Source organism: Nomascus leucogenys, chromosome 17 (genome assembly GCF_006542625.1).
Source record: "Nomascus leucogenys isolate Asia chromosome 17, Asia_NLE_v1, whole genome shotgun sequence".
Classification (NCBI taxonomy): Eukaryota; Metazoa; Chordata; class Mammalia; order Primates; family Hylobatidae; genus Nomascus; species Nomascus leucogenys.
In genome coordinates, this window is record NC_044397.1 from 84601180 (window position 1) to 84616742 (window position 15563).

At 44.0% G+C, this 15563-nt stretch overlaps 1 protein-coding gene across 2 annotated transcripts; it reads right to left on the minus strand.

The window, feature by feature from the left end:
• Positions 1-1045: 1045 nt before the first annotated feature.
• On the minus strand, positions 1046-14980 carry CEACAM7 (CEA cell adhesion molecule 7). Of its 2 annotated transcripts, none has more exons than XM_004091004.3 (5): positions 14818-14980; positions 13548-13907; positions 10480-10758; positions 4113-4240; positions 1046-1493 (listed from the first exon to the last, which is right to left on the minus strand). In XM_004091004.3, exons 1-4 carry the CDS (start codon positions 14879-14881, stop codon positions 4149-4151), a joined length of 795 nt encoding a protein of 264 aa, XP_004091052.1. In that variant the 5' UTR covers positions 14882-14980; the 3' UTR covers positions 1046-1493; positions 4113-4148. The 2 variants fall into 2 exon arrangements, with proteins under 2 accessions (XP_004091052.1, XP_004091051.1); XM_004091003.3 differs by having other exon boundaries at positions 1164-1473.
• Positions 14981-15563: the final 583 nt, after the last annotated feature.

Consider the following 15563-nt stretch of genomic DNA (forward strand, 5'->3'; position numbering starts at 1 on the left):
CATCGCTGGCTGTAAATACGCATCAAAAGACAAAATTACAACAAATTCAGTTATAGATCCAATTGGCTTTTATTTGTGATTCATGAATCAGGGCAGTTTCCATTCTGCAAAATATAGTGATAGCTCCTACTGGGCAATACAACAGTAGAACAGTGGGTTTTGTAAAATGGGAATCCAGGAACAGAAGAATATAAATAAATTGGGATTTAAATAAACTGATTGGTTAATTTCAGAGTACTTCATATTACTTTTTTCTAAGAGTTAAAGCAGAAAGGACTTTCTTACTATGCTGACTCAGACAGCCTGGACTCTCCTGTTTTTAGGAAAAATTTGTCCGTTCTGGGATCTACCTGCTTCCTCAATGTTTCAGTGTGAGTATGTGGCATTTAGCATGACTGACTCCATTCTGGAGTCACCAGGCTGTCACCTAAATGAGAGTTTGACTAAACATAAGGCATTAACACTACTGTCAGTTACCATCATTTTGGACTTCCATCATTCATAGGTTATGATGTCCTCCTAATCATACATTTATTTGCGTTTTTGTCATTCCAGCCAAAGAGAGACTATTTGACATTTGACGAATGGCTGCATGCAAACATTTAAAGGTTTTAGAGAATACAGCACACCAGGGTAACTAATATTATGACAATCAGGAGGATAACACCAAGAGTTTGGAGTATGATCCATAGGCAGAGACCCCATGAACCAAACCAAATAAAACAGAGTAAATTAAAGAATGAGCCACATGAGGAGCCTACCCATTTTAACCAAGCAGCATATTTGTTAATTTTTGCAACTGACACAAGAAGTGTCAGCAACTGCACAAACTCCTCCCTGTTCAGCTAGTAGGGCGCAATTCTGTAATCTAGCATCCCATGGCTGGGTTAAATTAAAACAGGGAGTGAGAACAGGTGAGTCTAGAGGTCTAACTCTGAAAGGGACCAACATGCTTTTGAATAAACAGTTGTATTAGGGATGTTGTTAAAGTTAGCCACTGGGTGGAATAAAGGATCCCTTAGGTCATGTAAAGATTTGGGTTTGACATGATGACATGACACATCCAACACTCTCTCAAATTACCTGCACAAGGCGCTGATTGTGAAATTCTAGTTACAGCATTATCTTACCAAATTAAAGAGGCAGGCATGAGCAAGGAAAAATGGAGTGGGATAAGAGCCTCATCACAATGAGAAGTTTTGTTCTGACATCTTGGGAAAAACTGTCCACAGCATGAAGTCATCAACTTCTTGTCCTGTTTGGCAATTTGAGTGTCTCTAGTTATGGTGCTGAACATTTTGGTGAGCTCTGAGTGGCCCACATCTCAGGCATGGGGGTTTTTCCTTGAAATTTACATCGAGTTGTCCACCTCCAGTTTATAGGTCTTCAAGAAGAGAGCAGGTCTTATACTTAGTGATTCCACAGAAGAAAATGGGATTGAAGGAGCTAGAAGAATTCAGGGTCCAGTCCAGTCTACAGGTGGATAATAAAAACTTGAAAACAAAATACAGGGCTACAATTTGATAACAGTTGTATTATAGTTTTTCTTCTGAACATGATTTTTCTTTATCTCTCCCTGTTTCTACCAAAGTTAATCAGAGTAAGACTAATTTGTTTACAAAATAGGTAGAGTCTCATCAAACTTGGCCTGATTCTTTATATAAGAAGTACAGCAAGAATAACGATTGACCACATAGCATCTTTTTAGGTTTGCTTTGCTGGAAGGTTTGATAAGGAATCTCAGATTAAACTTTTAGAAACCTCTCAGCACTAGGAAGCCAAACCAAAGCTGACTTCAGACTTTGCCTGCAGTACCTCAGTACCTACAGGTTCATTCTATGTATATTTCCAAATATGACATCCCCGCCAAAGCCTTGGTAATATAACCAGTATTTTTAAAGGTATCCTGTTATAAACAGAACAGATTCTTATTGAACTTATGCAAATAACTATTGTCATAACAATGTGAACACCCATGAATAGTTGCCTGATTCTGGATGGAAAATGTAGGGAGAAAAATTAATGTTTCAATTTTTGTTCACAAGTTGTATTTTACCAAGTTTCTGTAAGCTATAGACAGCTTAAAAGAAAAATGTTCCTTCAAATTTGGAAAACAAAACATTTAAAGAATCATCAAAACTTCAACTAAAAATTCATAAAAACATTGTCCTCATTAGCTCATTTAGTCCCATGAAATTAATTTTTTGTTCTGCTTGATCTTGGTTGGCAGTTTCATGAAGATATCTCTTCATCAAAGTTTTGGAAATTCTTAGCCCAGTGGTATGATTCTAAAGTTATCAGAAACTTGTATTCAAGACAACTTGTCAGAGTCTTAGTCATAAATCTCCTTGGAAAAGAAACAGTTTGGGACTGTAATCATTTCCAAATGCTTTTAGAGAAGAATCAAAACAACTGTCTGTGAATGACAAAGACTTAAGATGGCAATGGTTAAAAATCTGATAAGACTTCAGATTTGGTAGATTTGATAATAATGACACCACTCACAAACAAATTTGGTTATTTCTGTGGCATGTAACACTGTGACTGATAAAATATTAGATTTCTAGAAATCTCATATAATTTTTGAAACATTCACATCAATAACATACCCGCAAATATAACTTAGAGAAGGCTTGACATCACTTGTCATTTGTCAGTGTTTTGCATATAATTTAATATATCAAATAAGGTGAATTTCCATTTCACTTCTGTTTCTCAACTGGATTATTGAGTTCAGGGCACAGCCCATTAACAAATATGGCCAACAATGTATAAGCTTATGTATGCTGAAAAAGTTCCCCAGGTACTTTTGATACATACCCCTAGCTACAAACCATTGATTTAAGCCCAAGTCCTACTTATCAGAGCAGGGGTTCTGCATCCTGCTTGCACATTAGTAGCACGTGGGAAGGCTTAAATAATAACACCTTGGTCCCACTCTAGACCATTAAATCAAAATGTATGAGTGGAGCCTGGGAATCAGTTGTTCTTTTAAAAATTTCCCAGTGATTTCAGTGTGTAGCCATATTTCCCATTAGATTCCTCTTTCTTCTTGTGGAATTTGTCTTTTTCTATTTTGGTATTACAATTATTTTTCATGTCTTATTTTTTGGAGACAGGGTCTTGCTCTGTTGCCCAGGTTGGAGTGCAGAGGCACAATCATAGCTCACTGCAACCTTGAACTCCTGGGCCCAGAGGATCCTCCCACCTCAGCTTCCCAAAGCACTGGGATGACAGTTGTGAGCCAATGCACCTGGCCCTTTGTCTTATCATCTGTCTTAGGCTTTATGTTCCCTGGAGTAGGGACCTTGCCTTCTTCATTTGTCTATCTTTCATGAACACATGAATTGGTTATCAGGAAAAGATTCTCAGCCACGCTTAGGTTGTGTCCTGAGTCTCAGGTTCACATACTAATGCTACCATCTTTGTCCTCCACAAGGTCAGAGGTTGCTTGTGATGAAGGGTGTGGGTAACTCCACGGTGTAGGTGGTGGAGGAAGGTTACCTTGTTTTTAGGCATAACATTGGAACTAAGAATTCTATGTGTATATGGGGTGGAGGGGCAGGGATGTATAGGAAGACAGATCTAGTTAGGATGGAGAAATTATACTCAGGAGTAGTGGTAAAGGAAGTAAAAAGGATTCGTGAAGAGAAGAAATGTGAACTTATCTAACAGGCTAGATAAGAACCCTGCAGGTTCTTGAGTAGGTGATTTTAGGAAGGTAATGAAGCAGTCATATGCTAGGAAGCATTCAAACACTAGAGACAAGAAGTCAAGCAGGACTTCAAGCAGTTGTTGAGGTTCACGGGAATGGAGAGAACAGCACAAGTGAAAAATGTTTTAAAAAGGACGAAGAAGCTTTCACAATGTATTGAATTGGGGAAACAAATGAGCAGAGGCTGGGAGTAGTCATGTCTAAGAGACAGTGGAGTACAGGAAGCATGAAGACCAGGGAAGAAGAGACCTGCAGGAATTAGTGCTGAGAAGCAGGAGTTTAGCGGGAGGAGGAGGAGATCTAGTCCCAGATACAGGTGAAGAAATCTTTTCCCTCTTCCAAGCATGGCAGTCAGCCCTGCAGGAAACAGGATAAGAGGAAAGGTCACAATACCTGCCACTCTTCCTGAAATGCAGAAACTACACCAGGGCTGCTATATCAGAGCCATCCCAGCCAGTACTCCAATTATGAGGCTGATAGCGGTCCCAGCTGAGAGGTCAGGAGAACTTGCTTGTACTGACTCAGCTGTCATGGAAAGAAAAGAGAAGGAATGAAGGTGATCTGATTTTACAGGGGGGTCGCCCAGGAACCAACTCTCAGCATGAAGTCGTTTCTATTTGTTCCTTCAAGGAATACATTATTTTTGTGGGAAGGTTGCTGGGAGATGATTAGCCAACTAAATTCTTGCAGGTTTTTCATCTCACCAGGTTTCCAGGGTGATGGGCAGTCTTCTGTCAATTCCATCCTGACTTTCTTACACTCAGATATTTTTGAAGGCTTTGAAATTTGAGAAAGACCGATTGCTAATCTTGTATGTCATTAAAACTTGCCACTTTTTCATGGTTGCATTTTTTTTCTTAGTGTCTCAGTTGTGGCAGTTAGTGCATTCTGAACTCACCACCTCCTTTGTAGAGAGACCTCGCTTCCCACGGGCTCCCAGAAGGTGTGTGAAAGCAAGTCAAGTTCTGCAAGACTCTGTTTTGCTCTGAAAGGTGATGGGCTTGAGGAATTCCCAACAGTCTTGCAGAAACTCTCTTCGAACTGCACTGCAATCTGAAACTTTCTTTTTTTTCTCTTTCTCCTCCACAGGCATGACATCTGCATCATGATCTGAGGGCTCTCCCAGGCTCCTCCCCCTCCCACCCCACTTTCCCTCACAGGTGTTTTTCCCTCAAAATTATATTGCATGTCTAATCCCATCTTGGCTGCATCTCACTGAATGAAAACTAACATACTAGGCTTGAGACTTCGTATTTAACTCTGTTCTTTTCCCTCTCCCATATTAATCAGTAACCGTGTCCCAGTGGATTTTTTGTGTAATGCCTCTTTCTCCCATGTATATGTATATGTATATACGTGTGTATATATGTGAATATAAATATGCACATGTATATATAATACCTTCTGCATCTGTTTCTTCTTTATTTCCGTTGCAATAATTTGGGCTTAACTTCTCATCAGTCATCAGTCAACTCAGACTGATGATTAATAATCACTAATATTAGCTACTGTTGAGGGGTGCTTCCTATGTGTCAGGCCCTGTGTTAAATTATTTAATGTATCTCATTTGAGCTGTAAAATAATACTGTCAGGTAGAAAATAAAGGTGGTTTAGAGTGGTGAAAAACTTACCCAATATCATACAGCTAGTGACAGGTGGACCTAGGATTTGACTCTAAGACTACCTGACTTCAAGGCTAATAATAATGGTAGCCTTAACAGCAGCTAACATTTATGAAACAGTTCCTCTGCATGTGGCATTTTGCTGAATGTTTCATTGATTATTACATTAAATCTTCAAAACAATACTGTGAAGCAGGCATTCTTATTGCAATTTTCAATTGTGGAATCTAAGGCTCAGAGAAGTTAAGAATCTTGTGCAAGAAATGTATAACTATAAATACATACATTTAAAAAGAAGAAAGATCTCAAATCAACAACCTGACTTTACAACTTAAGGATATAGGAGAAAAACAAATGAAACCCAAAGTTAGCTAATGAAGGAAATAATAAGGATTAAAGTGGACTAGAAAAACAATAGAGAAAAGCAATGAAACCAAAACGTGGTTCTTCAAAAAAGTTCAACGAAATTCACAACCTTTAATTAGATCGACTAAGGAAAAAAATGAGAAGATAGAAATTACTCAAATCAGAAATGAAAGTGATTACTACCAATTTTACAGAAATAGTAAGTGTTATGAGTATTATGAATAATTATATGCCAACAAGTTAGATAACCTGAATGAAATAAATTCCTAGAAACATAAAACCTTCCAAATGGAACCATGAAGAAACAGAAGATCTCAATAGACTAATAACTACTAGGGAGACTGAACCAATGAAGGCATTTGACAAAGCTCAACATTCTATCATAATAAGCACACTCAGATTATAAATAGAAGGAAACTACCTCAAATATAATAAAGGCAATATCTGAAAAGCCCAACGCTAACATCATACTCCAGGGAGAAAGACTGAAAGCTTTCCCTCTAAAATAAAAACGAGACAAGAATGCCTAGTTTTGCCACTTCTATTCTATGTAATATTGGAAGTTCTAGTAAGAGAAAGTAGGCAAGAAGAAAGAAAATAACATCCAAATCAGAAAGAAGTAAAATTAACTTTGTTTGCAGATGACAGGAACTTAAGTGTAGAAAACCCTAGAGATTAAAACAAAATTTTAGAACTAATAAACAGATTCAGTATAACTGCAGGATACTAAATCAACACGCAAAAATCAGTTGAAATCAGCTGTATTTCTTTTTTCTTTTTTCTCTGTCTCTCTCTTTCTCTCTCTCTCTCTCTTTTTTTTTTGAGACAGAGTCTCATTTTATTGCCCAAGCTGAAGTGCAGTGGCACGATCTTGGCTCATTGCAACCTCTGCCTCCCCAGTTCAAACAATTCTCCTGCCTCAGCCTCCCAAGTAGTTGAAATTACAGGCATGTGCCACCACACCTGGCTAATTTTTTTTTTTTGTATTTTTAGTAGAGACAGGGTTTCACCATGTTGGTCAGGCTGGTCTCAAACTTGTGACCCCAAATGATCTGATCACCTCAGCCTCCCAAAGTGCTGGGATTACAGGTGTAAGCCATCATGTCCAGCCAAAAAACAGTTGTATTCCTATGCACTTACAATGAACAATCTGAAAAGAAATTAGAAAAAAAATTGATTCACATTATCATCAAAAAGAATAAAGTTCTTAGGAATAAACTTAACCAAGGTGGTGAAAAAATTGTAAGCTGAAAATTAAAAACGCTGCCGAAAGAAACTAAAGAATATATCAATAAATGGAAAGAAATTCCATTTTCATAGATTGGAAGACCTAATATCATTAAGATGACAATATTAATGCAATCCCTACCAGAATCCCAGTGGCATATTTTGCAGAAATAGAAAAATCCTAAAATTCATATGGAGTCTCAGGACTCTAAATACCCAAACAATATGAAAGAATGAAGTTGGAGGACTCACATTTCCTGATTTCAGCATTTACTACAAAGCCACAGTAATCAACACAGTGTGGTACTGGCATAAAGGAATACATAGAAACCAATGGAATAGAATGGAGAGCCCAGAAACAAATGCTTGCGTTTATGGTCAAATTATTTTTGACAAGGGTACCAAGACCATTCGATAGGGAAAGGATGGTCTTTTCAACAAATGATATTGGGACAGCTGGATATCCATGAACAAGAATGAGTTGAATCTTTACTTAACACCATATAAAAATTAACCCGAAATGGATCAAAGACCTAAATGTAAGAGATAAACCTATAAAACTCTTAGAAGAAAACATAGGGGGAAAGCTTTGTGACATTGGATTTCACAGTGATTTCTTGGCTATGACACCCAAAGCACAGGCAACAAAAAAAATGGACAAATTTGACTTATAAAAAGTAAGATCTTTTCTATATCAAAGGCATTATCAAGAAAGTGAAAAGGCAACCCATGGAATGGGAGAAAATATTTGCAAATCATATATCTGATAAGGGATTAATTCTCAGAATATATAAAGAACTAATATAACTCAACAACAAAAACCCAAAAACCCAATTTAAAAATGGGCAAAGGACTAAAATAGAGATTTCTCCAAGGAAGATATACAAATGGCCAATAAGCACATGCAAAGACGCTCAACATCACTAATACTTAGAGATATGCAAATCAGAACCACAGTGATACACCACCACATACACGTTGGGATGGATTTGATTAAAAAAAAAAAAAAGAAAGAAAGAAAAGAAAACACAAAACATGTATTTTGAGGAGGTGGGAAAATTGAAACTCTTGCACATTGCTGGTGGGAGTGTGAAATGGTGCAGCCACAGTGGAAAATGGTACAGCCGTTTCTCAAAAAAATTAAGCAAAGCATTACCATTTGATGCAGCAATTCCTCTTCTGGTCATATGCCCAAAATAATGGAAAGCAGGGATTTGAAAAGATATTTATATACCCATGTTGATAGTAGCACTACTCACAATAGCCAAAATGTGGAAACAGCTCAAAAGTCCACCGAACGATAAGTCAAGAGGCAAAATGAAATATATCCACGCAATGGAAACTCATTCAATCTTAACAGGTGATAAAATAAAATGCTGAGCATTTACACAGTCATGAGACTCAAATTCTGATACATACTACAACGTGAATGTACCTTAAAGACATTATGCTAAGCGAAATGTGGCCAGACACAAAAGGACAAATTTTGTATGAGTCTATTGATGTGAGGTACTTATTAATAAAATAGTCAATTACAGACGGACAGAAGGTAGAATGATGGCTACCAGGGACTAGGGTTAGAAGGAGTGCAGAGTTACTGTTTATTGAGTGCAGAGGTTTAGCATGGTAAGTTGAAAAAGTTCTGGAAATGGATAGCGGTGATGGTTGCACAACAGTATAAATATAATTGATATCACTAAACCATACTTTTTCTGGAGACAGGGTCTCACACTGTCACCGAGGCTGGAATTCAGCGGCGCAATCAAGGCTCACTAGAGCCTCGACATTCTGGGCTGAAGTGGTCCTCCCGCCTCAGCCCACCAAGTAGTTGGAACTACAGGCCATGTGCCACCATGTTTCGCTAATTTTTTGTGAAGACAGGGTTTCACCATGTTGTGCAGCCTGGTGTTGAACTCCTGAGCTCAAGCGAGCCACCCACCTCAACCTCTCGAAGTGCTGGAATTACAGGCATCAGCCACGGTGCCCAGCCCTAAACCGTACATGTAAAATGGCTAATATGGTAAATTTCAGGTTATGAGTGCTTAACCTTTATTAATATATAGTGGCTGGTACTCTTACCCTCGCTATAAATACACACTTTGTGGCCCTGCCCCTTACCTCCCTTGCAGAGCCCCGGTGGCTGAATCTCCCTATTTCTCCAAATGTTCATCCCTAGCTGTGCTCTGTGCTGTGTCCACAGTGTCATACAGCCGGTGACTTCAGAGCCCCAGGCCACAGTTCAAGAGTCTGCCCCAGGGCTCCCTCTCTTCCCAGTTCCCTGAAGCCTGACCCAGGAGAGGCTCTGCTGTTGATTGACAGCTCAATTTAGCCAGATTCAGGACAGGTCACCCAAGCACCTTCTCCACACACCCAGGTCCCACCCGAGGTGGAGTCAGGGCAGGGCCAGTGACGAGGTGAGCCGGGAGCAGAGCAGAGAGCAGAGTCTGAGCTGCTCTTCCCTCATCCAAGGGGCTTCCTCCTCTCATCTGGGGAAAAAGTGTGAGATGGTTCAAAGCCTCCTTGTTCCTTGAAGCTCATGAATTAGGCAAAAGAACACAAAGAGGTGACAAAAAGGGATGTACTGATGACCAAGAGAACCCTTAAGGACCCTTCCTGCTTTCACCTCTGTGAAGCTCCTTCCACTACATGGGGCTTTGGGGCTGAGGGAGCCTCCTCCGCACATTCCAGGCTGGATCCATAATCAGCCATGAGAAATTACTGAAGCACAGGGAGGAGGGTCTGCAGAGACAGAGTGAGAGGGTTCAGCGGGGAGAATTGGGGATCTGCTTGTGTCCATGGGACACAGGCTGGAAAAGAAAATTTTTTTCAGCTCTTCCTTAACACCAGAGAGACCCCACCTCAAAATATGATGCCAGCGGTCCAGGGATCCATGTACCACGGACTGTGATCATCTTGACTGTGGCTATTGTGGCCAGTGGCCAATTTGTGGGCATGGCAGGTATAGGACACACTATTCTTTGCAGTGCTTTGGGGAGAAAGAGCTCTTGCATGTGTTGCAGAAGCTTTCCATCACTCAGCCAAAAATACTGTGCAGGTGGGTTGGAGGCTGCATGGATGAAGAGTCTAAGGTTTGCTCCTAACTCATAAGATATGTCTGGGGTGGAAATGGTAGGGGTGTCCAAGCCACCTGGAGCAAAGAGAATAAAGCCGTAAGTGATGTCCTCAGAGGGAAGCGGAAGCTCCTGGTCTGTGGAAGGGCCGCAGGGTCCCTCTTACCCAAATCACAATCCTGAAGTCCCAACCAAACCCTGATTGCGTTCACTGAGCCAGAGCCTGAGACATTCACCTGTTTCTCCCATCACAGGCTGTGGACCCTGAGCCTCCCAGGACAGGAGCAGCTCCTCCTCTCACATTCTTGGTCAAGGCTGGGTTTGCCCAGGTTTGCTTGGGGCAGGAAGTCACCACCAGCCTGGGTGTCTAGAGGTGAGGGTCTGTGTACTTGGACCTGAGAGGGACTAAGAGGCCTGGCCTCTGGCTGCATGGATTTGGGCTGGCAGCCTGGGCCACAGAGGAACAAAAGATACTCACAGCGGACATTCAGGATGACTGGGTCACTGCGGCTGGCACCCACTGGGTTCTGTATTTCACATTCATAGGATCCTCTGTCATTCTTTGTGACACTGAGTAGAACGATGGTCCTGTTGTCAGTGGAAAGCAGCAGCCTGGGACTGACCAGGGGGCTCTGATTGTTTACCCACCACAGGTAGGTTGTGTTCTGAGTCTCAGGTTGACAGGTTAAAGCCACAATATCCTTGTTCTCCACCGGATTGAAGTTGTTGCTGGTGATGGAGGGCTTGGGTGGCACCGCTGTGCAGGTAAGAGAGAGAAGATTGCCCTGTGTGGCACCCTTGGTTCCCCCAAGGCATCTTTCAGTCAGAGTTGGCATCTCCCACCTCTAAGCCCACTCAAGTCCTTAAAAGCCCACAGAAGGTGTGTGTATCACAAGACAGGTGCACAATGATCTGAGAGCTCAGAGACTGTGAGGCTGCCTGATTTGTCTTAGAGAAGCACAGACTTTCTCAAGTGTAATTGTGCAGCAGCGTTGGGTCATGGACAGACCCAGGACCATGAGTCACAGCCCCTGGTGCCTCTCCTGGTCCTTTCCTGATGGCTGCCTACTAGGCCCTTTGGGGTCCTCGCCTCAAATGGGCAAGAGCTGAGTTCCTTCCAGCTGAACACTCCTACACCACCCAGCCAAGGGGTGTTTCTCTGAGCCTTTTTTTTTTTTCAAGGATATCCCAGAGATGGGTGATGATAACAATGGGTGTTTGAGCAGAGGAGACCAGGAAAAAGTCTAGAGGTGAGTTTAGTACTCAGACTGCAGGGCCTCCAGGTGGGGCAGCTCTGCCTGGGTGTTTGATAGTGACTGACAAGAGCTAGCGACCACCAGGAAAGTGCAGCAGAGTCCGGAAGAAGATGGAGAAAGGGTGAGTGAGACAAGCAGGGGCTGGCTGAAAATCTGAGGATTCTAAATGACATAACAAGAACAATGAAGGCAAATTAGGAGAAGAGATGTGTGTTATGTTAGGAAATTTACAAAGAGCTCCCTGTCCCCAGCTCCTGTGGGGAGTCAGCAAAACGAAGGAAAGCCCAACACAGGCATGAGAACTGCTTTCTTCCTTTTCTCTCGACCTAAGGAAACACAACAAGAGTTTGATCAAATTCATCTAAACTAGGCAGAGTCTAAGTGAGATGCCAGTGGCTGATGCAGTTCCCATTCCAAGGGACCCCAACTTATGACAATGGTGTCATCATGAGGACACAAGTGTATGTGGAATGGACAGCAAACCCATCAGACAGCACCCACCTGGCCCGCTGCACCTGGAGGAGGTCCCGGGAATGACTGGAGGACCTGAGCCCCACAGCAAGACGAGGATGGAGTTGGTAGTAAAATGGGTGGAATGAACCCATGGGCTTTGGGGACTGCACACCTGTCCTGCCTCTGGCCCCCTGGTGAGTCAGTGTAGAGAGCGGATAGAGGAGTTGCTCATCCCTGTCCCGTGGCCAAGCATTTACACAGTCTTGAGACTCAACACCTGGGTGGCTTCTTTTTTTTTTTTAAAAGATCCAGGGATCTTGCTATGTTTCCCAGGCTGGTCTTGAACTACTGGGCTCAAGACACCCTCCTGTCTCAGTCTCCCACTGGGGTGGCTTTAGGGGCAGGGGATGAGAGGGGTGGAACATGGGTCTCAGCCCCTTGGAGGGACAGGGAACAGGTGCCAGAGCCTCCTAGGATCCTGCATCAGGTTCCAGTCTCTGAAGAGATTATGGATCATTCATTCCTTCATTCATTCCCTCCCTCCTTCATGAAAGAACTACTGAGCGAGTGTGTGTCTCACGTAGGGCCCTGGCTTGTGCAGGGTGTGAGCGGGGAGAGAAAGCAAAGTCCTCTCCTTTATCCTCCTGTGGGAGTGACACCAACACATCAGGAAACACAGGATTTCAGGTCCAGTGAGGGTAGGAGTGTGAATCTAAGGGAGAGGCCTGGACATTTCCAACACTGACTCTTATAGTTGAGGCAGGAAATTCAGTTCTAAGTAAAAACTAATTCTCCATTTGTTCCTCACTCCCTAGACCAGAATCTCCCACTTCTGGCTTGGATGCCTAGGAAGCAAGCTCTGTGGCTACAAAGACCTGGGGACTCTGATGTGACTGTCCGGTCCGTGAGACCCTGCCTCAGTGGCTGTATTTCCTTCCGCCTCAGTTTCCTTTAACAAAATGAGATAAAGCGTAAATGGTCTCTGGCTTGCCTTGTTGTCTGTGAATTCACCTTAAAATAATCGCAATTACCTGGACGAGAGCCCTGTGTAGAAGAGCTGCCCAAACAAGCAGGAGCTCTGTTTGCCCCCAGGAGTGGGTTATTTGGACCTGATTCCTGGTGTACAAAGAACTTACAGCAGAATCTTTCTTCTTCTCTTTCTCCCCCTGAGGACACTGACTCCCCTAGGACCTCTCTTAAGTTCCTCATCCAGGGGTGCTGAGGTCCTAGTAATCCTGTTCATCTGTCCTCTCCAGGCTGAGTCTCAGGTGAAGGATGAGGCTCTGTCCTTGCCCAAGTGAGTTCCTGGGGGTGACCAGGCTGGTGACCAGCTCCATAAGCCATGATCCTCAAAGAACTCAAATCCTTGCTCTCAGTCAGTTCAGCCCAGGAGGCCACAACCCAGCCCTGACACAGGTTCCTTAGGGTCACCTGGAGTCAAGGGCCCTGGGACAGGGATCTGGGACTTGTGCTTCCAGGGCTGAGCTTCTCTGTGAGGATTCCAGGGAACCCCTCAGGCCAGGCTCTGACCCAGTTCTCCAGGGTCTTTTTCAGGGGGAGGGCACAGAATCTTGGCTGAGACTGATCTCCCCCTGCCGAGTCCCCCCGCATCAGACTGTCCTTCCTCTGCAGCAAGTATCTGCAGTGTCTGGATGCAGGAAAGGGATTCTGATCTGTAGAAGTTTGTCTCCCCCATGTGTGTCCTTCACTAAATGTCCAAACCCCGACACAGGATAAAGTGTAGATGGGGACACGGGCACAACCCAGGCCTGACAATCCCATGTGTATGAAGTAGAACTGACCCCCAGCACCCAGAAGTCATGGAGGAATCACTCACAGAATACGTAGAATTGGCTGGTTACTTCTTCATTCACAAGATCTTTGTTTATAACGTGCAGGGTATAGATTCCTGCGTCATTGTGGGTGACGTTCTGGATCAGCAGGGATCCATTGGGGTATATTGTCTCTCGACCATTGTGTGCGGGCCCTGGGGCATTTTCTTGATCGTTTATTACACATCCTATAATTCGATAGTTGGCGTGCACCCTTTCCCCTTTGTACCAGTTGTAGCCATAAAGATTCTGGGACTCATTATGGACTAGTAGAAGGACCTCCTTCCCTTCTGCAACATTGAATGGCATGACTTCAATAGTGGTCTGGGCACTGGTTGGCAGGTTCCAGAAGGTTAAAAGTGAGGCTAGGAGGGGGAGAGAGCATCAGTCAATATTGGGACCTATGTATTGGGGTGGAAAGATGGGGCCCTGGATCCTGAGCAGGTCTCTTCACCCACCCCCATCTTGAAGTTAGTGTGTGTGTGTGTGTGTGTGTGTGTGTGTGTGTGTGTGTGTGTCCTACTGGATCAATGTCAGCAGCATGACCTCTATTTCTTCAGCACCTCTGACCTTACATTTCCCTGTTCGGAATCCTCTTCCCCAGGGATCTGCAGGGCTCCCTCTACACTGCAGGACCTGTTCACATCAGGGCATCCTTGGGAGACCCCTTCCCTCACACGTTTTCTAGAGGCCCTGGGTGTTCCGTTTCTGACCTTTCCCTGCTCTATTCCCTTTAGAGCTCTTGTTAACACCCGACTTCACATTCTAGATCTCTTTGCCTGTCTGTCTTCTGCCCCATGAGAGAATGAGCTCCGTGAGGGCAGGGACTTGTGTGATCTGGATTTCACCCCAGTGCCTGGAACAGGCTGCAGGCTCCAGTAGATGAGTTCATGAGAGTTCCCAGGGCCCTCCCTCCACATCCTGGGGTTTATTTTCCAATGTCTGAGGTTGGTGGCTAGGGACAATGTTTTATGCCCTGGTTATGTTTTTATTTGAAGTGTCATATGATATAGTTATTATTATTGTGTTTCAAAATGTAGCAGTTCGTGATGATTAACCAGGAAGAGAGAACATGTGAGATTTTCTTGACCCTTTCCAATTCCAGTTCAATGTGGTTTTCCTGTTCTGGTTTCCTGTCCCTCTCTGGTGTCCTGTTCCATATTCAAGCTTCGACAGAAGCCCTTTGTCCCCTCTCAGAGCCCCATCCTCCCAAGGAGACCCCAGCCAGTCTCTCTAGCCTTCCTCCCACCCACTCCCAGGAAGTCCTCCCCTCACCTGTGAGCAGGAGCCCCTTCCAGGGGATGCACACTCTGTGTGGACAGGCTGAAAGGGACCCCATGGTCTCTGCTGCCTGCTTGTCCTCTGTGGAGAAGAACTTGGGCTCCAGGAACTCTCTTGTCAGGGCTGCTGTGACTGTCAGCTCTGCTGTCCTTCCTACCTCTGTGCTGAGCCTCCTCCCAGGGCAGGAGCCCTTTCCAAGATCACATGGTCCAGGGGTGGGGTCTCTGCTCAGGAGTCCTCTGTCCCCTCCCCTCTCATTCCTGCCTCTTTTGTCCCTCTTCCTCTTTCCCTTTTGTCTATATTCAGTTCCTGACACAAAGCTTTGAGAAGCAAGGCTGATGGACCCCTGTCCCCTGGGAGGACAACCAACCTTTCCCAGTGCTGACCTATGCCGTGTTCTGGCCTTGGGTCTGTCACACCAGGGGGATTATTTCCCTTGTGACAGAGAAACTCAGCTGGGCCTTGGGTTTCTGCTGGGATGATGCCCAGCAGGAAGGTGACAGAGGTGGCTCTGGGGGATAGAAAGGGGCTCACTGGGGGATGACTGGGGAGGGACCAGCCCTCTGTCTCCAGTGTCAGCAACCTGGCCTCTGACCCAGGCACAGAAACAAAAGACCAGGGGTCTCAGGAGGAGCTATAGCTCCTGGGTGTGGAGGGAGGTGTCTGGTGTGTCCTGGGAAGAGACAGCTGTGGTGGAGGGAGATGTGTGGCTCTGAGCTCTGCTGTCCTTGGGGAAGGCT